Genomic DNA, 21295 nt, shown 5'->3' with positions numbered 1-21295 from the left:
GACTAGAAGAGGAATCCTGCTTCTCTGTCACACACAGCTCAGAAGCAGGCACTACACACTGAATCCACAGTTATAGTCTATGATAGAGAGCAAAAAAAAAAAATCTGCAGAATGAGAGAATCCTAGAGGAGCAGACATAGTTCTGATTAGCCTGGGCTGTGAGTCTACTGAAAAAGTGACAGGGAAGCCACTTAGAGAAGAGAGACTCCTTAGAGCATAATCTCATGTCCCCAGGAAAGAAGAGACAGGTCAGACCACGCCAAAGTGGGAGACTCAAGTACTGACAGCGTAAGAAACAGACACACATTATGGTGCATAGAGAACTGATCCTCTCCTGTCCATACAATTTATTCTGAGAAACATGGGCTGTATTTTAGGGAAGGTCACAAACTCAGTCTCTGCATATTGGAGGCTGAGGCAAGGATGCCTCTAAGAGCACCAAAGATCATCCAGAGGGCAGATCCTTTCTCCCTATGTCATCCATTAATTTAAAGGATCAAAGAAGGATATCACCCTATAACCCTCCTTGACTCAAATTACACAGAATGCCAGTTAAAGTTAAGGAACATAGACTGCTTAGAGCTAATGACACACATGAGGCTTCTATTTACCAGGACATCCCTAAGGTAAGAATGAGGCTAGTGTTGCTAGAGAAGCCTGCTAACTACTTAGCAGTCTGCGATGTCCTACAAGGAGGGACTAAATGGTCCACAGAGGACCTAGTAGGTACTACTACCAATGTCCCCAGGGAGCCGGGAACAGGATCTGCTCATTCTTTACCCCCAGGACCATTTTGTAAGTACTTCAAATGTATATTTGAATGCCCAGGAGTAGGTTGTCCCTCACCAGAGACTGGCTTTATCATAGATTGAAACCCCAAACTGATCACCACTGCTTATGGGCATGGTGATGGCAAATATCAGGAGTCAACTGATAGGTCAGGGCTCTGGTGATGCCTCTATGGCATTATCTTGACAAGGTTAACTGAGGTAGCAAATGGTTCAGCTGTTAGTACATTACTTCTGGACTGAGATCCATGACTGTAGAAGGAGAAGGTGAGCTGAGCATAAAGAAACACTCCTTTTCTCTATTTCTGTTGCACTGGACCTCTGCCTCAGGCTCCTGTATCTATGATTTCTCAGCAAATATGCACATCATACTCATGGTATCATGGGAAAACAAGCACTCCTTCTTTGGCATGTTTGGGTCATAGTATTTTATCACACAAACTGGGAAAGAACCTTATGCACAGATTCCATGGAGAGCTACTAAGTACAATGACGGGCTTGGACACTTGGTAGTGGTAAATGGGGATAAGCACTAAGTGTTGAAAGACTGCCTTCAAATGACAGAGATGAACCCAAGAATATTACCCCTGACAAGGCTACCATGATGCCTTTGAAAAGGAAGAACACAGAAACCTCCTTCCATGACCTTGTCTCTGTTCTTTCCCATAAGCATAGGGTGTGACACACTACTCCAGAGACCCACTCCCCTTTGGTCAGACTAGAAATGCTGTTATCTGTTTCAAATTTCGTGCTCACTCTTGACAATTTTGACAATGACCATGTCAATCTTGAGCTTGTTTACATTCAGTTCATCTACATCACCGGTATGTGGGAGAAAGTAACAGAGAGGTTGCCTTACCTGTTCCTGCCTACACCAGGTGAAGGGACAGTGACAGAGACAAGATTGAGTTCACTTTTCCTCTGTTTCTTGTTACTCAATGTTTGCAAAAGGTGAATTTACATTACATTCTTAAATCGTGTGGTTGAATTTCAGCTGAGGAACTATGCAAGTCAACATTATCTACACAGGAAACTATGGTTATATCATCCTTTCCCTCCTATCATACAATGATGATCCACAACTACCATATGTCACCCAATGAGATTAGTGCATTTCAACAGTACCTTCTCTTTCAGTAGATGGTACATGGCCAGAAGTGTCTGCCTGGACTTCCGGTACTTCAGCATCCTTGGGGGATATCTTCCCTTTCACAAAGAGTCTTCTTTTAATTCTGGAAACTAGCATGCATTAACAGTAGAGACAGTTATGTCAGTTTCATGGCAGAAAATAGAGGAAACCAGTCTGTTTTAGTACACTCCATGGCATGCCCATTCTCCAGGCACCATCATCAGAGTCACAGTGGTGTTTCAGGAGCATCACTGAGTGCACTGCACACTCCAGCATGCACCGCATTGGTGGTGTAGGCAAGTCCTAAATTCATGGCAGTGTGACAGTGTGTGTGTTTCCTTGCTGAATACATGTACCTAATGAGTGCTCACCTTCAAATCACAGGCACTGACCAACCCTGAGAGGAAAATCACATGGAGCAGAGTGTACCCAACCTTTAAAGATGTATTCCCACTGGATATGGAGTGCACTGCTTTCATAACAGTTCTCTGTAGGCAGAGGAGGTGAAGCTCTGTGATTTCTAGGCCAGTATGGTACATAAGTAGGTAGTTCCAGTATAGATAAGGACAAGCTGTGAGTCCCTGAAACCCGCCCCCAAAAGCAATATATTCTCAGAGAATGAGGTAGCACACATCAACCTCCAGGTGGTGACTGCAGTTCTCAGTGCACATGTCCTTAAATTGTGTTCCTCTTTGGGCCCATGCTTCTGTTGTCTACTCTGTTCATGCTATTCTCCAGATCCCAGAGAAACCCATTTTAGAAATATCCATCCTACTCCTCTGTATATTTTATTTAATTGTGAGACTCTGTCATCTTAAAAGGAGCACTGTGCTCCTCTACCATTCAAAGCAGTGACTGTCTGTTGCATGCTGAGTGACATTTCCTAGGACTTCCAACCACCACAGCCGTCACTGCAGTGTTTGGGATCCCTATCGATCTGCCTTACTGCAGACAGATGTAAGAGGACAGAGCTCTCCACGGGGATTACTGTGCCCTTGATGAGGTAAGAAGTGGCTCTTAAGATGCACAGCTAAGGAGCCTCATCACTACCTCTTGAGTTCTAGTTAACTCATTTATGAAGGAACACAAGCATGTAACTGACCCTGCATATCTGAGATGAGGTTTGAATACATTTTTGTAGTTACCTTGTATTCTGATTTTCAATTTACACATCAGTAACTGGAAATTAGGTTGTGAAAAAGGCATCCTACTTTTGGGGGGAAAACAGATTTAAACAAGAATTGAAGTACAATACCCTCAAATAACAAAAGATTTCTTTTGAACACAAGAACCATAGAAATATCTATGATTACTTACTTGCTGTGGCCCTTGCCTTCAAAAGAAACTAAGAGAAAAATTAACACAATAATTCTCATATCATTAATATGTTACATCACAGTGGTGTATCACACAAAATACAACCAGTGTTTTCACAATTCCTACCTCAGTTGTGTCTTAGGAAAATGATCCCACAATACATACCACATCTATGTTTTTTGGTCTTCGCCTGCAATCAATAGGAAAGAAAATATTTAATGTCATGATCATGCTGAGCAATGTCTACAAAGCTGTTTTGCCCACTAACATTGTGTGACTGAAATCAGGACACAGAAGAGTAGTAACAAAGAGACTATATTAATGGGTACATTATTCGATGATGTCACAGAGATCTGGGACTCTGTCCTTTGTGATACAAACTAGTACTGGGCATACTTTTTCTTATTCAATGGCAGATCAGGTAAACCTATCTGACCTATAGAGGGTTGCAAAACTTACATCACATACCATCTATAAAAACTTTTATGTTTCACTAAGGTATTTTTTGTTTCTACACTATGGTTTACAAATAACTTGAGTATATGGTTGGAAGCTTAGTGTGTCCAGCTTGAGGATCTTTCAACCATGAGGACTGGTGTAAACTAGAGGCCCCCACCTTGGTGGGATCACTCATACAGCAGGACACAAAGTTGTGCCACATTGTGATGTATGCTGTCTTGATCAGGACCAAGTTGGTACAATTCCATTCCCTCCTCTTCCTAAATAAGCTATCTAATATCCGTGATGACTCAGATCAGTTTAATGAATGAAATGTGATACCCACTGAAGCACAAGGGGACCACCGAGGTAACCTTTCTACCTCAGAGAAAGGAAAGGCCCTCTTACCCTCACAGTCTTCACTGGTCGATGTTTCTTGTAGCGGGGTGAGGCCGCACTGGTGGTAGGTTCAGGGGACACTAGGGGAAAGGAAGCGACTCTCAGCTCACAGGACTTAGTATTAGTACAGGGCATCTTTGCTTGATGTGGATAAAACTGCATGGATTTAGTACATGGGTCTAAATATCATCAGACTTTTCTGTCCCCTCAGCAACACCTAAACATTCAGCAGTTGTTTTTGAAATAATTGCGTCCGAGGCTTTATAGTATTTACAAATGCTTGGCCGGTAGCTTAGGCTTATTAATAATTTGATCTTTCACTTATATTAACCCATATCTTATCTATAGTTAGCCACGTGGTGTGGTACCTTTTATCCCTACAGTATTCTCATCTTGCTTCCTCTGGGTCTCGCTGGGGACTCCTGACTCTGCCCTTCCTCTTCCCTGCATTCTCAGTTTGGTCGCCCTGCCTGGCTACTGGCCAATTAGCCTTTTATTAAATCAATTCAAGTGACAAATCTTTACAGTGTACAAGAGGATTCTTCCATGGCAACTAAATCTAATGGAAAATATGGTTGGGTTGTCGCTGGACTGTCTTCCAGGAAGACAAATTAAGGCCCCGTACAGGTCTGGAGAGAAATGAGGAACAGATATATTTTCCTTTCTAGGAAATCTGAATCTTAAGCAGTGTGAAAGAATAGTTGTATCATGTAAGGATTAAATAAATCTTTCAAAAAATTTCTTTTTACATTTATTATATTTGGGATGCTCAACAGCTGGCAGTGCATCCAGCAGAAGTGACCCTTCTGCACCTGGTTCTCTCAGTCAACCATGAAGGTTCCAGGCTCAAATTATTGATCTCAGTCTTTACCACATGTGCTTTTACTGCTACACACTCAAGAACCACAGAAAAGTAACCTTATGATAAAAATCACAGAGTTCAATCAGTCTCTGAGATGATTTGAACGCAGGATAGCTGCTACTCTCATCAACCTCAGCTGGCCATCAGGAGACTTTTATCTATATACATGTAATAAAGGTCTGATCCACACCCTTTCTAGAGAGTCAACTGACTTTCCAGACATATTTTTCTGAAAAAGGTTCTTTTCTGTTCTCTCCACTGATCTTTTCAATCTCATGAGCTTTGTGAGACAATAAATGATTACAGAAAGACCTGGAACACCCAGGACAAGATGAGAACATGTGTGGGAATTAGTCCACATTGCCTGGACAACGTGTTCCAGTACACAAAATAACCAATAAAGTAACTGGAAAAATGGACCACATAGGCCTCCAAGGTTTTCCAGACCAAGAAACATGGCAATAATGAAAGGGAAGTGGCTGGAGCGAGGGAGAGGGTGGCAAGAGGTAACAAGAACGGAGATGAAAGTTGGGGGGGGGCTAGAGGAGAATCTTGTCTCTCTGTCACACACAGGTCAGAAGAGGACAGTATGCATTGAACCTACAGATATAGTGCACAATAGGAAGTTAAAAAAAACTGCAGACTGAGAGAATCCAAGGGACGCAGACGTAGTTCTGATGGGCCTGGGCTGTGAGCCTACTGAAGTAGAAAAAGTAAAGCCACGTAGAGAAGAGAGACTCCTTAGAGCATAAACTCATGTCCCCAGGAAAGAAGAGACAGGTCAGACCACGCCAAGAGTGAGAGACTCGAGTAGTGACAGCACAGGGGACAGGCACCTCCTGCAGGTGTCTAGAGAGCTGACCCCCTCGGGTGTATAACCTGTATTATGAGGAACATGGGCAATATTTTAGGAAAACTCACAAACACAGTCTCTGCATATTGGAGGCTGAAGCAAGGATGTCTCTAAAAGCACCAAAGATCACCCAAAGGGCAGACCCTTTCTCATCCATTAAGTCAAAGGTTCCATGATAGATATCAGCCTGAAATCTCCCTTGACTGAAATCACCTAGCATGGCACTTAAAGTCAAGGAACATAGACTGGTAAAAGCTAAAGACATATATGAGGTCTTTACTTGTCAGGACATTGCCAGTGTTGCAATGAGGCCATACAACAGAAGCCTGCTAGCTATTTAGCTGTCTAATCTTTGGTTGTCCTTTGAAGATGGACTAAATGATCAACAGAAGACCAAGAAAGCACTACTACAAATGTCCCAGGGGACCCAGGGACAGGATCTGCTCATTCAGTATCACCAGGACCACTTGGTAAGAAATTTATACACACATTTGAATGCACAGGGGCAAGTTGTCTCTCACCAGAGAGACTGGCTTTATCATAGACTGGAACCCCAAACTGTTTATGGGCATGGTGATGGCAAATATCAGGAGTCAACTGATAGGTCAGGGCTCTGGTGATGCCTCTATGGCATTATCTTGACAAGGTTAACTGAGGTAGCAAATGGTTCAGCTGTTAGTACATTACTCCTGGACTGAGATCCATGACTGTAGAAGGAGAAGGTGAGCTGAGCATAAAGAAACACTCCTTTTCTCTATTTCTGTTGCACTGGACCTCTGCCTCAGGCTCCTGTATCTATGGTTGCTCAGCAAATATGCACACCATACTCATAGTATCATGGGAAAACAAGCACTCCTTCTTTGGCATGTTTGGGTCATAGTATTTTATCACACAAACTGGGAAAGAACCTTATGCACAAATTCCATGGAGAGCTACTAAGTACAATGACGGGCTTGGACACTTGGTAGTGGTAAATGGGGATAAGTGCTAAGTGTTGAAAGACTGCCTTCAAATGACAGAGATGAACCCAAGAATATTACCCCTGACAAGGCTACCATGATGCCTTTGAAAAGGAAGAACACAGAAACCTCCTTTCATGACCTTGCCTCTGTTCTTTCCCATAAGCATAGGGTGTGACACACTACTCCAGAGACCCACTCCCCTTTGGTCAGACTAGAAATGCTGTTATCTGTTTCAAATTTTGTGCTCACTCTTGACAATTTTGACAATGAGCATGTCAATCTTGAGCTTGTTTACATTCAGTTCATCTACATCACCGGTATGTGGGAGAAAGTAACAGAGAGGTTGCCTCACCTGTTCCTGCCTACACCAGGTGAAGGGACAGTGACAGAGACAAGATTGAGTTCACCTTTCTTCTGTTTCTTGTTACTCAATGTTTGCAAAAGGTGAATTTACATTACATTCTTAAATCGTGTGGTTGAATTTCAGCTGAGGAACTATGCAAGTCAACATTATCTACACAGGAAACTATGGTAATATCATCACCTTTCCCTCCTATCATACAATGATGATCCACAACTACCATATGTCACCCAATGAGATTAATGCATTTCAACAGTACCTTCTCTTTCAGTAGATGGTACATGGCCAGAAGTGTCTGCCTGGACTTGCGGTATTTCAGCCTTCTCAGAAGCAACCATGTGCTGCTGTTGATGGTTCTTTTCCAATAGATTGTATTCTGGGACTGCATTAACAGTAGAGACAGTTATGTCAGTTTCATGGCAGAAAATAGAGGAAACCAGTCTGTTTTAGTACACTCCATGGCATGCCCATTCTCCAGGCACCATCATCAGCGTCACAGTGGTGTTTCAGGAGGATCAGTGAGTGCACTGCACACTCCAGCATGCACTGCATTGGTGGTGTAGGCAAGTCTAAATTCATGTCAATGTGGTGTTGTTAAAAGAAGAGCAACATGACTGTATTAAGTTTGCTTTTACCTGATAAACAGTGTCCATGTCTCTCTTGGAGTCCCATAAATATGGTAAACTTTATAAACTCCCTCCTTTCTGAGTAGTGTTTACTATACTGTGAAACTTCTCAGTGCAAAACATATGAATAAACATACATACATACATATACATATATATATATATATATATATATATCCATCCACATACACACATATGCATGCATACATGCATGTACACACACACACACACACACACACACACACACACACAGCTTGACCTCAAATAAATGTACATATACTACCAAATTACTCTGTGGTATTTGTTATTGTCAGAACAGTCAGCTACATTTGAGTGAATCCAGGTAGCATGAGGTTGTGTTGGTTACTCATGCAACCAACGGTAGAGAATGTATTTATTTTCACTGTTTACCTTCACTGTTTACATGAGAAACTATAGAAGGGCCCTAGCTTAGCAGAAATATATGATCTTCCTCCAATATTTTCAACCTGCCTAGTGCCTATCAGTTAGTGATTCTCTAGATAGTGGACCACATTGAGAGGTAAGCAAAGCTTCCATATTTTCTAGAGATGCTCAGATTCAAAGTCACTCAGAGCCAAGTTGTCACATGATGGTTGGGATGAGTAGGAACTTCCCTTCCACTAGCCAGGCCTGGATATGTCCTCATCACGAACTGACAAGAACAGTAGCCAGGTGCATTGGTAATATAATAAACAGTGCCTGTACACGTCATTTTCTAGGTGACATCCTCATTGACCATCTGTACAGTCTTTATTAATTCTGGCTAAGATAGGGGTAATGACTACAGGAGCATCGAGAACGCACTATACCTGTTCATGCCTTTCTCACCAAAGTCCTATCTTCTCTATATTGCCGTTTAATTTTTCCAGAACAGATCTGTGTTCTAGTCTAGCCTGAAATTTCTACAGCAAAGAATGAACTTATGTCTCTCTTTCTTCCACTTCTCAAGGACAAGGACTAATAAGATTGAGACATCCTGGGCACATTTTGAGCAGAATTAGGAGTCAAACTCTGGGTTTAATTAGCAAACTGCGCGTGGTTATGCTAATCATGCACTGAGGCAACTGGGCCACAAGCTCCAGCCCATATTAGCATACTAGCTTTTCTTAATACAAACTACCATATAACAAAGTACTGAAAATGTAAACACACTGTGCATAAAATACTTTTGAAATGATGTTACTGAGCCATATACTCTTCATTGCTGAATATATATATATGTGTGTGTGTGTGTGTGTGTGTGTGTGTGTGTGTGTACACACATATATGAGTGGTCACACTGAAAACATGAGGACCAATCACCACTGAGAAGAAAACTCCTGGAGCATAATAGAGTGCACCCCATTTTTAAATATATAATCTCACTGAGTGTGGTAGTGAACTCCTTGTGTAACAGTTCTCTGTAGTCACAGGCAGGCAGAACTGTGTGATATCCAAGTCAGAAGGGTATATATGTAGCTAGTTCCAGGAGAGCCATGGATACATAGTGAGATCCTGTCTCAAAAACAAAACACTATGTTGTCCAAAAAGTCCGACATCACAGATCAACATCCAGGTGGAGACTAGAGTTCTTAGTGGACACCGTGCCTAAATTGTGTTGCTTTTTGTGTCCATACTAATATTGTTAAACACCTTAAAGTTTTTCAGGTTTTACTGGAAGGAGCCCACGAAGTCTAGCACACATCCATCCTATCTCAATGTAGTGGTAAGCAAAGAATCTGTGAACTACACCACAACATGGACTGTTTTCTTCCACACTTGCTAAATGTGTTCAGGCAGGGTATTAAATGCAGTCGTTGCACTGCATATGTGAAGATCCTCGTCACTTATTCTGGGCATTGGTGTATTCATCTGCTTAGGAAAACACATATCAACTCACTACATATGGCTGTGGTGAGCTTTAGACACATTGTTATAGGTAAATCATGAATACTATTTTTTTCTCAAGGAATTTACAATTTTAATATAAACCAGCTGGCTCATTTCCAGTTACATTTTTTTTAATTTTATTTTTCTTTATTAAGAAATTTTCTACTCACTCCACATGCTATCCACAGACCCCCCTCCTCCCTCCTCCCATCCCCAACCCTCTTTCCCAAGCCACCCCGCATCCCCCAAATCAAGGTCTCCCATGGGGAGTCAGCAGAGCCCAGCTCACTGAGCCTAGGCAGGTCCAAGCCCCTTCCCACTGCACCAAGGCTGTGCAAGGTGTCACACCACAGGCACCGGATTCCCAGAAGCCTGCCCATGTACCAGGGACAGATCCCGATCCCACTGCCTGGGTGCCCCCCAAACAGTTTGAGCCAAACAACTGTCTTCCATGTCCAGAGGGCCTAGTCCAGTCCCATGGGAGCTCCACAGCCACCAATCCACAGTTCATGTGTTCCCACTACTGTGGTCCATTATCTCTGCACGTCCTCTCATCATGATCACAATGTCCCTCGCCTGCAGTATCTCTCCTCTCTCTCATCAATTGGATTCCCGGAGCTCAGCCTGGTGCCTGGCCGTGGATCTCTGTATCTGCCTCCATCAGCCACTGGACAGAGGCTCTATGATGACAGCTAGGTTATTTGCTAGGCTGGTCACTAGAGTAGACCGGTCCAGGCACCCTCTGGACCACTGCCAGCAGAACAAGGTGGGGTCAACCTTGTGGACTCCTGAGAGTCTCCCCAGCACCCTGCCTCTTCCTGTTTCCATGATGTCCTCATCTATCATGGTATCTTCCTCCCTGCCCTCCCACTCTGTCCCTGTTCCAGCTTGACCCTCCCATTTCCCTATGTTCTCATCCCCCACTCCTAAAAAAATTGTATTTTGTTTACTCAATCAACATAGATGGAGTAAACAAAATACAGTTTTTAAAAAAAAGTCTCCCAGAATAAGAATGGAGCCTGTGCTAGACCCTCCACAGTTGTCTTATGGCCAGCTGGCATGGGGGCTCAGGTCCTTAATTTCTTTTTCACAACAGTTTTCCTGAAAATTGGGTTCAATGACATGGACATCTGTCTAGATAAAATAAGTTTAAACATAGCCTGGTGCACAAAATCCCAAACTAAGGAGGTCACAGCTAGACGTAGCAACTGTAGACACATGACTATGATTTCTTACTTGAGGTATCACTTTTTTTTCTAAATCAAACTCCCAACTGTCAATTGATGAATGTGTTTTGCTTACTGTGGTACACTAGACAAAAGACAACCAGTATTCATACAATTCACATCTAAAACATGTCTTCAGTGACTCTGGAATACATACCACATCTGTCTTTTCCTGGGTCCACCTGCAAAACACAGTAAAGAAAACACTTTGAGACTCAGATTATGGTGAGTTCTGTTTGTACAACACTTTGGCTCACGTGTTTGCTGGGCATTATTACACCAAGGATTGCCAAACCCTTGGGTGGAAGATTCTGGATTAGTATGTCGTATGATACTGACAGAATATCTCAGGACGTCTTCTTTGTGACAAACACTAGTCTGTTTTTCACTTTTGCTGACTAGAGGCCACATCAGGTATCCCTATGTGTTTCGCCTCCACTGATGGTCAGCTAAGGTATATCACGACATGACAGAGCAACTCTATATCTGGTTACTATGATTTGTTTGTTTGTTTGTTTGTTTGAAACAAGAATTAACCTTTATTGAGCACTTATTATGTGCCAGGACAGATTAATATCTTTTAATATTTTAAGGCAATTAAGTAAATATTGTTATTGCTACTTTATTGAGGAAGGCAATGTAGACACAGAAAGGATACGTTTGCCAAAAGTCACAGAGCCAAGAACTCCCAGTTTTTCCAGACAGGAGGCTTGAAGCTCAGAGCTCAGGTTGTCATACCACCGGCTTCCTTTGTAGAGTCCCTCTGTGGCCCATGGGTTGGAATTCCTGGTCAGTGGCCACTCCCCCCCCCCTACATGACCGAGCATGTACTGCCAAAATGATTAGTCATTCCAAGGCTTTATGGCCTATGTAATCCATGCGCTGCATTAGGCAATCTATGCGCATACGTGGCATAGCTACATATGCCCTCGGGCAGGGGAATCCATAAAAAGCTAGTCACAGGGGCCGGGTGGTGGTGGTGGTGGTGGTGGTGGTGGTGGTGGTGGTGCACACCTTTAATCCCAGCACTCGGGAGGCAGAGGCAGGCGGATCTCTGTGAGTTCAAGGCCAGCATGGACTACCAAGTGAGTTCCAGGAAAGGTACAAAGCTACACAGAGAAACCCTGTCTCGAAAAACCAAAAAAAAAAAAAAAAAAAAAAAAAAAACGAAAGCTAGTCACAGCGTCCTGTCCCCTTCTTCTCCTCCCCCCGTCCCCACAGATCTTCCATAGGTCCAAGCACATTCTCTGCTGTCCCTCCTTCCCTAATAAACTCTGAGAGTGGGTTTCGTGGTGCCTCGAACCTTTTCTCGCTCGGTAACAGTGCCGCTTAATGAATAACATCGTGCCGCCACATAAAAGCCAACACCACGTGCTCTTTTGCTCTCCCCAAAAACTGCCGCCGCCGCCGCCACCGCCGCCTGGTTCTCCCGCGCCCGCCGCCGGGGTTTGCTTTCGAGGGCGCTAGTTCAAAGGCGGCCTCAGCTTCCCACGGGTCTCCCGGAGACTGCATATTCCCTGCCTGGTCCAGGGCGTCCGATTCGCAAGGCCACGCCTTGTTCTGATGCCTCGGGAGTCCCTCTCTCTTCCGGGCCCACAGTCCAGGATGCCAGCGGCGGCATCTTAGAAAAAAGACCTTTGCGTCCAGGAACCGGGCAGGGCGTGAGGAGAGCGAGGCCGGGGTTTTCTGACACAGCAGGGGCTGACGTGGCAGGGCTGGGGTCTCCCCATCGCCACAACAGGTTTCTCTCCGCTGCCCGCGTCCGGCTGCGCGCCTCGCGAGCAAACGCCCCGGGCTCCGCCTGCCTTTGACTTTCCCGGGCAGAGACACCCCTGCGGCCCGGTGACTCTCCGGCGCCTCCCTGCACGGCCGCCCTCTGCGCTTGCGCAGACCGTAGCTCGGGTGCCCCGGGAGGGCCGCGCCCGCCTGCCCGCCCGCCCGCGCCCAGGCTTCCCGCGGTTTTTCACAAGCTGGAAGCGTGGCTGGCTGCGTGGTGCCTCTCCTCTCCTGGCGGCAGCTGAGCGGGGGCGAGGTTAACTTGAGGACTCTGGTCTGCACATGGTGTTGGCAGGGGCTTCCAGAAGGGGAAATACCGTTTTGTTGACCCCAGATGGCCCCGGGGCTGGCCGGGGGCGGGGGTGTTGGAAGAGGACGTGAATTCTGACTGGAAAATGTCCCCCTCTCTTCAAGGAGGGCCCCAAACAGGCCCTGTCCGGCCTCCTCTCGAGGCCAGGATCTTAGGGAAGGGTGTGTCCATGAGTTGGGTAGGACCCCCTTACACACGCGAGCGCGCGCGTACACACACACACACACACACACACACACACACGCACGCACGCACGCACCCCAATCGAGGCCGAGGGTTTCGTGGTCCCCGAGGATAACGTGCACGCCCATGTGTTTGAGTCAGGCATACTGGTCTACACCTGTAGCTCCCGCACTTGGGTGGTAGAAACGCAGGAGACCAGCAGTGTGAGGCAAGTCTGGGTTGTATGAGACCCAGTCCTACATGCCATAGTTTTAGGATATTTAAGGTATTCAGAATTGTAATCGCCCTTATTTAAGACCTCATAGGCTTAGGATGAGTTGGTGTTTCTGTGTTGAGAAAAAAATAGCCCCATCTCTGTTGTGATTTCTAGAGTGGTACAAAAATATCTAAGTTTCCTGTATTCTACTGATTATTATGATGACTATATTACTACTATGCCCTTTTATGAGGTACTCTAATAATGTACGTGCATCCCATGACTTAGAGTTCTGAGCAACTGGACACCCTATACTGGGGCATATGAAGCTTCCACTACATTGATCTTTGGGGAACAATCAAATTTAACCTAAACCAGAGGCTCTAGAAGTCATAAAAGCAGGGGACCCTTACGTGAACATTCAAGTCTACATGGATGATATGCCTATCAACTTCCAAGTGAAATTTATATACTTTTGTCAAAAGCGGAACACCATGCTCCCAAAGACATCCTGTCCCCTTGACTCAAAATCAATACCTGACATAAGCATGTGTGGATGTTCTATGCAATCACTAATCTGGTCTAATTCTGTTTCCCCTTCTTCCTAAATATACTATTTAACACCCATGATAACCTAACCAACTTTATTTTTCAAGTGTGAGAGCCACCAAAACCTAAGGGAAGAATCATTAAAGCAGCTTTTCACACTTTCATAAAGAAACTGTTTACCTTTGTCAAAGAATTGGGGGACTTCTGTACATCAGTTGAAGATGGTGTTGCAACTTGATGTTCAGGTGTAACTAGAGGGACAGAAAAATAACCGTCAGTTCATGGTACCATTTACCCACCCAAGCACCTTTACTTGACATGGATAAAAGTGCATGGCATCAGTACATGTGATTAGACTTAGTTAAGCGACTACTGGACTGTTTTTCCTAATGGCAAATGTAGGCAAAGATTAAAAAAATAATAATAAACAGGGTTTTTTTTCCTGCTTTCTAGAGAATAGGAATCTAAAGCAATGTGAGAGTCTGTGTTTCAATATGTAACTACTGAATGCATGTTTTAAAAAGCTTTTATACATTTATTCAGTGTGGGAGGGAGCACATCAGAAGACAACCTTTGGTGGCCAAGTCTCTCCTTCCATTAGGTGCATTCTGGGGACAGAATCAAAACATCAGGTCTGGTGACAAGCACTGATACTTACTGAGCCATCTCACTCTCTCCATTAAAATAAATCTCACAATTAAACAACATATCACCATCAATTCCTGAGATCATTTTGAAGCCCAGAAGAACTAACAATCCCTTCAGCATATCTCACAAACATATTTCAACCTCCATCAATTGATACATTCTGATTCTGCATTCACCACAAAGAACATAGAATTTTAGCCTTGATAACATATACATTTTACTGGGGAAGTGAATTTAGTATGAGGCATATGGTGTAACTGTATTGATCCTTCATCCTTTGACATACAACAATAATTTACTGAAGAGTGGAAAGCAATAATAAGCATATTGTGTCTTGTTTCTCCTTCTAGTCTTTTCTTACTATTCTATGAACCTTTGTATTCATGTGTTTTGTGGCATCCAATTTAAAACCAGCAGTGATGGGGAAGAATGATTGTCTGGATCCTGTTGATCATTCAAGTCCTTTAACACAGTTCTACATGAGAGTTGCTTCAAGGGTGATGCATACTCTAAAAACTGGGTAGATATTCTGGGTACTTATGTGTCACTCTTTCAGGGTGTATAGCTCACAAGGTCTCTGTACTTCTAAGGGCCACATTTGTATTGCCATTAGACACCAATCAAAGATCTCCCCATTTGTAATTGTCTTTAGGCCAGGGGTGAAGGTGAGTGTCCCAACCCTAAGTATCTGTGAACTGATGAGAAGTACTGGTACTTCCTTATAATGACTAGGATGAAATGTGACACTGATGTAACAATACCTGTCCTGGGCTATGTCATAAAGTAGATAGTACCTAGGACTTCTACAGACTTGCAGATATCCTGACATGTGTTTAGAGACTCAGGATAGTGGGCAATATGTCTGGGTTCACATCTTGGCTCTTCTACTTAAGCATATTCTCTCTCTCTCTCTCCCTCCCTCTCCCTCTCCCTCTCTCTCTCTCTCTCTCCTCTCTCTCTCTCCCTCCCTCCCTTCCCCTCCCTCCCCTCCCCTCCCTTCCCCTCCCCTCCCCTTCTCTCTCTCTCTCTCTCTCTCTCTCTCTCTCTCTCTCTCTCTCTTCTCTCTCTCTCTCTGTTGTGTTATTCCACCCTGGGAATTCACATAGTCAATAAAGAAGAACATGTGTCTATGCTGTTGCTGAGTCATTTAATGAATATAACCCAAGCAGTGTCAACACTTGGGAAGGTTAGATATTGTAAAATATCCTGCTATCCAAAGTCCTGAATTTTAAATTCCCAGGTCACTGTTCTTCAATGGCATATGACTGATAGTCCTAAAGACCTACATTTCAAATTTACCAATCTCTATTGAAAAGAGGTATAGATTTTTAAATGATTCCTATGTTGACCTAAGTATACAATCAATCAAATGTCCATGCCTAAAAATAGCCAGCATTGTTCTCTAGAATATTCTAGCTACTTTACCATGGTCAGTGTATACCTGTTTAATGAAATGAACCCCAGAATTCTTGATGGATTAACATTACATATTAAAATGTCTAGTATTATAAGATCATTGAAAACATACAATCTTAATTAACAGCTCTTCACAAATATGAACATCTCTATATTTAGGTTTTGAACAATTCATGAAGACAGCTATAGCTCTGAAAGAGGTCTTCTATTCACAACCCTGGAGCAGTTCTGGAGAGCTAGCCTCTTCTGGACTGTATTTCAAAGTATTTCATAGAGAATAGAATATACATAATATATAATAAAACATAATTCTAACAACACAGAAGTTATAAATATTTAAAGATATTTTGAGAAACATTAACCAGTCTAATTGAAGTATTCAATGGCTAGTAATGTCATACCTCGATAACAGCAGTTCCCCATTATACTCTAATTCCAAAACAATATCACTGTATCTATAAGCGTGTATATTGGAGGCAAGTCGCAATATATACTGGCACTCTGCACTGCGGTGCGAACATATCTAAGTACATGTCAGCAGCATGTCATAGAACGTTCATTGTGAACTCATCATACTGTGACACCCAACAGCTGCTATCTAGGCAAGTCAGCTCATATAAGTCCAAGACTACAGCCTGGGTTATTTTAAATGCCACTGTACTTTACTTCATGATGGCCAACTACAAAGTAAATGTTTTCCCTACACACACACACACACACACACACACACACACACAGACACACACACACACACACAAACACACACACAACTTGCCCTCAAGGAAATGGATGCACTACAGAATTTCTCTGTGGTGTCTATTAAATGGCAGAAGAGTGAGCAACATGAGTGAACTCAGGTAGCATGAGGTTTGTGTTGGTTACTCATGTAACTAACAGTAGAGAATGTATTTATTTTCACTGTTTACCTTCACTGTTTACATGAGAAACTATAGAAGGGCCCTAGCTTAGCAGAAATATATGATCTTCCTCCAATATTTTCAACTTGCCTAGTGCCTATCAGTTAGTGATTCTCTGGTTAGAGGACCACACTGAGAGGTGAACAAGGCTTCCATATTTTCTAGAGATGCTCAGATTCAAAGTCACTCAGAGCCAAGTTGTCACATGATGGTTGGGATGAGTAGGAACTTCCCTTCCACTAGCCAGGCCTGGATATGTCCTCATCACGAATTGACAAGAACAGTAGCCAGGTGCATTGGTAATATAATAAACAGTGCCTGTACACGTCATTTTCTAGGTGACATCCTCATTGACCATGTGTACAGCCTTTATTAATTCTGGCTAAGATAGGGGTAATGACTACAGGAGCTATGGTGATATTTTATTTGTACTGAAGTGTGATTTTATTTTATGTTTAAATAAAGTTGCCTGGGGGTCAGAGCTAATAGCAAGCCATAGCAGAAGCTGGGTGGTGGTGGCACACACCTTTAATCCTGATCACATGACAGGCAGATCTCTGTGTGTTCAGGAATACAACAAGCATGGAGACACACGCCTTTAATCTCAATACCAACCATAGAGACCTAGAGGTCTGTATAGACTGGCAGTGACGAGGGGGTCATGTGGTTGGGTTTACAACCAATAAGAAGGCAGAACAGAAAGTCAATAAAAAGACAGACACACAGGAAGTAGGCCTCTTTCTGAGGGGAAGGATGGCAGCGGCAAGAAGGTTAAGAAGGTGGTTTTAAGTCTCAGCTCTTAGCTACTGCTCTGACCTCTTGGGCTTTTGACTCTGCATTTGGCTCTGTGTTTCTTATTTAATAAGACTGTTACATCTACAACAGTGCCTATACACATCGTTTTCTAGGTGGCATCCTCATTGATCATCTGTACAGCCTTTATTAACTCTGGCTAAGATAGGGGTAATGACTACAGGAGCATCGAGAACGCACTATACCTGTTCATGCCTTTCTCACCAAAGTCCTATCTTCTCTATATTGCTATGCTTTCTTTTTTATTTTTTCAGAAAAGATCTCTGTAGTTTCTTTTGTTTTTTACTCTTGCTTTTTGGGGGCCCACCATCCAGCTCCTAAATAAATCACATAGAGGCATATTCTTTCTTATGAATGCGCGGCCTTAGCTTGGCTTGTTTCTAACCAGCTTTTTTAACTTAAATTATGCCATCTACCTTTGCCACTGAGCTTTTATCTTTCTCTGTTTCTATATACCTTTCTTTACTTCTTACTCCACAGCTTACTGTGTAGCTGAGTGGCTGGCCCCTGGAGTTCTCCTCTCCTTTTCTTGCTCCTTGATTTCTTCTCAAATTCATTCTCTCTGCCTTCCAGCCCTGCCTATCCTTTCTCCTGCCTAGCTGTTGGACATTCAGCTCTTTATTATACCAATAAGGTGTTTTAGGGAGACAAAGTAACATAGCTTCACAGAGTTAAACAAATACAGCATAAAAGAATGCAACACATCTTTGCATCATTAAATAAATATTGCACAGCATAAACAAATGTAACACATCCCAAGCTAATAATCCATAACACATCAGGTCTTTGGTATTTCCTTCAGTCTGCAGAGATAGTCCTGCTGTCGAGTAACCATTCTGTACACTATGAAGATTTGTCACTGTGATTGGTTTAATAAAGAAGATGACTGGCCAATAGCTGAACAGGATAAGCTTAGGTAGGAGAGCCAAACTGAGAATGCTGGGAAGAGAAAGGGTGGAGTCAGAGGAGTTGCCAGCCCAATGCAGAGGGAGCAGGAGATGTAGGTAACATGCTAATAAAAGTACCGCCACATGCAGAGCATAATTGAGGTACATGGGTTAACTTAAAATGTAAGAGCTAGTTAGTAATAAGCCTGAGCTATTGGCTGACATTTATAAGTAATCTTAAGTCTCCATGTTGATTATCTGGGATCGGGGGTCAGGAGAGGAAAACTCTGCCTATAAATGGCACCCAACTTCCAGGGCCATGTTCCTCCACATAAAGCCTGAGCGAGCTTTAAAAAAGGTTCTAAACACACAGAAATGGAGCCAGACATGACTTCCTAGTCTTGTGTCTCTCATACCTGCTGCAGTACAGTGACAAAGCTCCTGGCAATGGCCACCACACCATGAGCTAAGCCACACGGTGGGTTCCCATCACACGGGGCACAGTAGAGAGAAGTATCTCCCAGCAGCATACTGCATGGCAGGTTTAGGGTTTTTGCAGACAGAAAAGGTTACAGATACACAGTAAAGACAGATTCAGATGAAGACTTCTAAATGGATAACAGCATGTTTTAAAATATGCATACCCTTGGGATAGAAAAGATAAAGTGTAGAGAAAGTCCTTTAAAAAGGAATAGAGTAATTTAAAAAATATAACAAGTCACATAAAGATAGGAAATATCGGGCTGGAGAGGTGGCTCAGAGGTTAAGAGCACTGCTTGCTCTTCCAAAGGTCCTGAGTTCAATTCCCAGCAACCACATGGTGGCTCACAACCATCTGTAATGAGATCTGGTGTCCTCTTTTGGTTGACTTGTGTACAATGCACAATCTATATTTATATTGATACAGATATGGATGTTACCATTAAAAGTCTATATATTTTCAGAACAAGGGGAACAGACACCAATAAAAATGGATGGACCAAGGTGATCTAGCATGCAAAACAGCTTCAAAGCTGCTGACTAAGATGATCCAGCCTCACAGACTACTCTAGCCAAGACTTAACAATTATCCTGATTTTCTCAAAGTTCCCTCAAAGATTAATAGTGCCCCAAGAAAACAGGAAGCAGTCTACAGAAAACAACATCCACATTCCCAAAATATTGGCTATGGGTGTTTGTTATAATTTTAGGGGGGTTGATTACAAGTTGTTATTGGTAATGATCAGAAAAAAAAGCTGACCAAAAGAGATTAGATTCAAGATTCCATTCTGAAAAGAAAAAGGGAGGATATAAAAATAATAGAATAAAATGATAGATTATTGAATCAATTTTTTTTTTTTTTTTTTTTTTTTTTTTTTTTTTTTGGTTTTTCGAGACAGGGTTTCTCTGTGTAGCTTTGCGCCTTTCCTGGAGCTCACTTGGTAGCCCAGGCTGGCCTCGAACTCACAGAGATCCGCCTGGCTCTGCCTCCCGAGTGCTGGGATTAAAGGCGTGCGCCACCAACGCCCGGCTATTGAATCTATTTTTAAACCAAATACAACTACCAGTCTTAAATATTTTATATTGGTATGAGTGTTTATATATTGATACAAATTTGAAGTTAATTTTGTAATACTGCATGTATGTTTCTACTCTTGTTTTGGTTATTATGCTTATGCGTCTCATTTTAAAATGTAATGTATAATTAAAAATACAGATTAAGCCAGGTGATGGTGTTACACACCTTTAATCCCAGCTAGAATTACATAGTGACCCTCACACAGCAATAGTGGGTGACTTCAATACACTTTCTTCAATATACAGGTCATCTAGATAAAAACTAAACAGAGACATGCTAGTGTTAAATAATGCCATAAACCATATGTACCTAGTAGATATCTGGGAAATATTTCATCCAAACACAAAAGAATATACTTTCTTCTCAGCAGCTCATGGAACTTTCTCCAAAATTGACCATACAACTGGACATGAAGTAAGTCTCAATAGATATTAAAAAAAAATGGAAATAACATTCTGTATCTTATCTGAACACCATGGATTAAACCTAGATATAAACAACAGCAGAAATGCCAATAAGTGAATGGAGACATGGAAACTAAATAACTAACTACTGATGAAAATTGAGTCAAAACAGAAATCAAGAAAGAAATTTTTCAAATTGAATGAAAATGAAAACACAGCATGCTCAAAGCTATGAGACACAAAGAAGGCATTCTAAGATGCAAGTGTCCACATATAAATCAAACAAACAAAAAAAACAAAGAGATCTAATGTTGGCAACTCAATAGTAAAACTGGAAGCTCTAAAAAAGAAGGAAAAAGATAATATTGTGAGATACTTGATTACACTGTATGAAAATATGTCACTGTGATTAGTTTAATAAAAAGCTAAATGGCCAATAGCTATGCAGGATTTTGGGGGCACAGAGTATGTTGGAAAGAAAGACAAAGATGCTGAGAGATGGGAATAAACAAAACATGCAGTAGGAGAAGTAACAGACATGACTCATAGCATGACATAGATTAATACAAATAGGTACATTTAAGTTATAAGAACTAGTTAGAAACAAGCCTAAGCTACAGGCCAAGCTTTAATAATTAATAAGAAATCCCTGTGTCATTATTGGGGAGCTGTTGGTCCCAACAAAAAAAATCTGTCTATAAATGGCATCTAATGTGGGGGGTATGAATACCCAAACATAGGGCCTGAGAAAACAAAAAATAAAATTATGGGCAAAGAACTAGTCCTG

General features: G+C 42.5%; 1 protein-coding gene across 2 annotated transcripts in view; it reads right to left on the bottom strand.

Annotated features, from left to right (window-relative positions):
• LOC143270582 (uncharacterized) overlaps positions 1–16451 on the bottom strand; it is a 444849-nt gene extending 428398 nt beyond the window's left edge. Inside the window, exons 1-6 of one of the 2 annotated variants that reach the window (XM_076561008.1) lie at positions 16331–16451; positions 14046–14116; positions 11009–11033; positions 7369–7491; positions 4081–4151; positions 3265–3424 (exon numbers count right to left, since the gene is read on the bottom strand). In XM_076561008.1, the coding sequence (XP_076417123.1) occupies positions 3362–3424; positions 4081–4151; positions 7369–7491; positions 11009–11033; positions 14046–14116; positions 16331–16352 (375 nt within the window). In that variant the 5' untranslated portion in view covers positions 16353–16451 and the 3' untranslated portion in view covers positions 3265–3361. Of the gene's footprint in view, positions 1–3264; positions 3425–4080; positions 4152–7368; positions 7492–11008; positions 11034–14045; positions 14117–16330 lie in introns of those variants that run through there. The other variant, XM_076561009.1, reaches the window with a different exon arrangement.
• Between the last annotated feature and the right edge of the window lie 4844 nt (positions 16452–21295).

This window comes from Peromyscus maniculatus, chromosome 23, assembly GCF_049852395.1.
Source record: "Peromyscus maniculatus bairdii isolate BWxNUB_F1_BW_parent chromosome 23, HU_Pman_BW_mat_3.1, whole genome shotgun sequence".
Lineage (NCBI taxonomy): Eukaryota > Metazoa > Chordata > Mammalia > Rodentia > Cricetidae > Peromyscus > Peromyscus maniculatus.
This window is presented reverse-complemented; position numbering and strand designations above follow the sequence as displayed.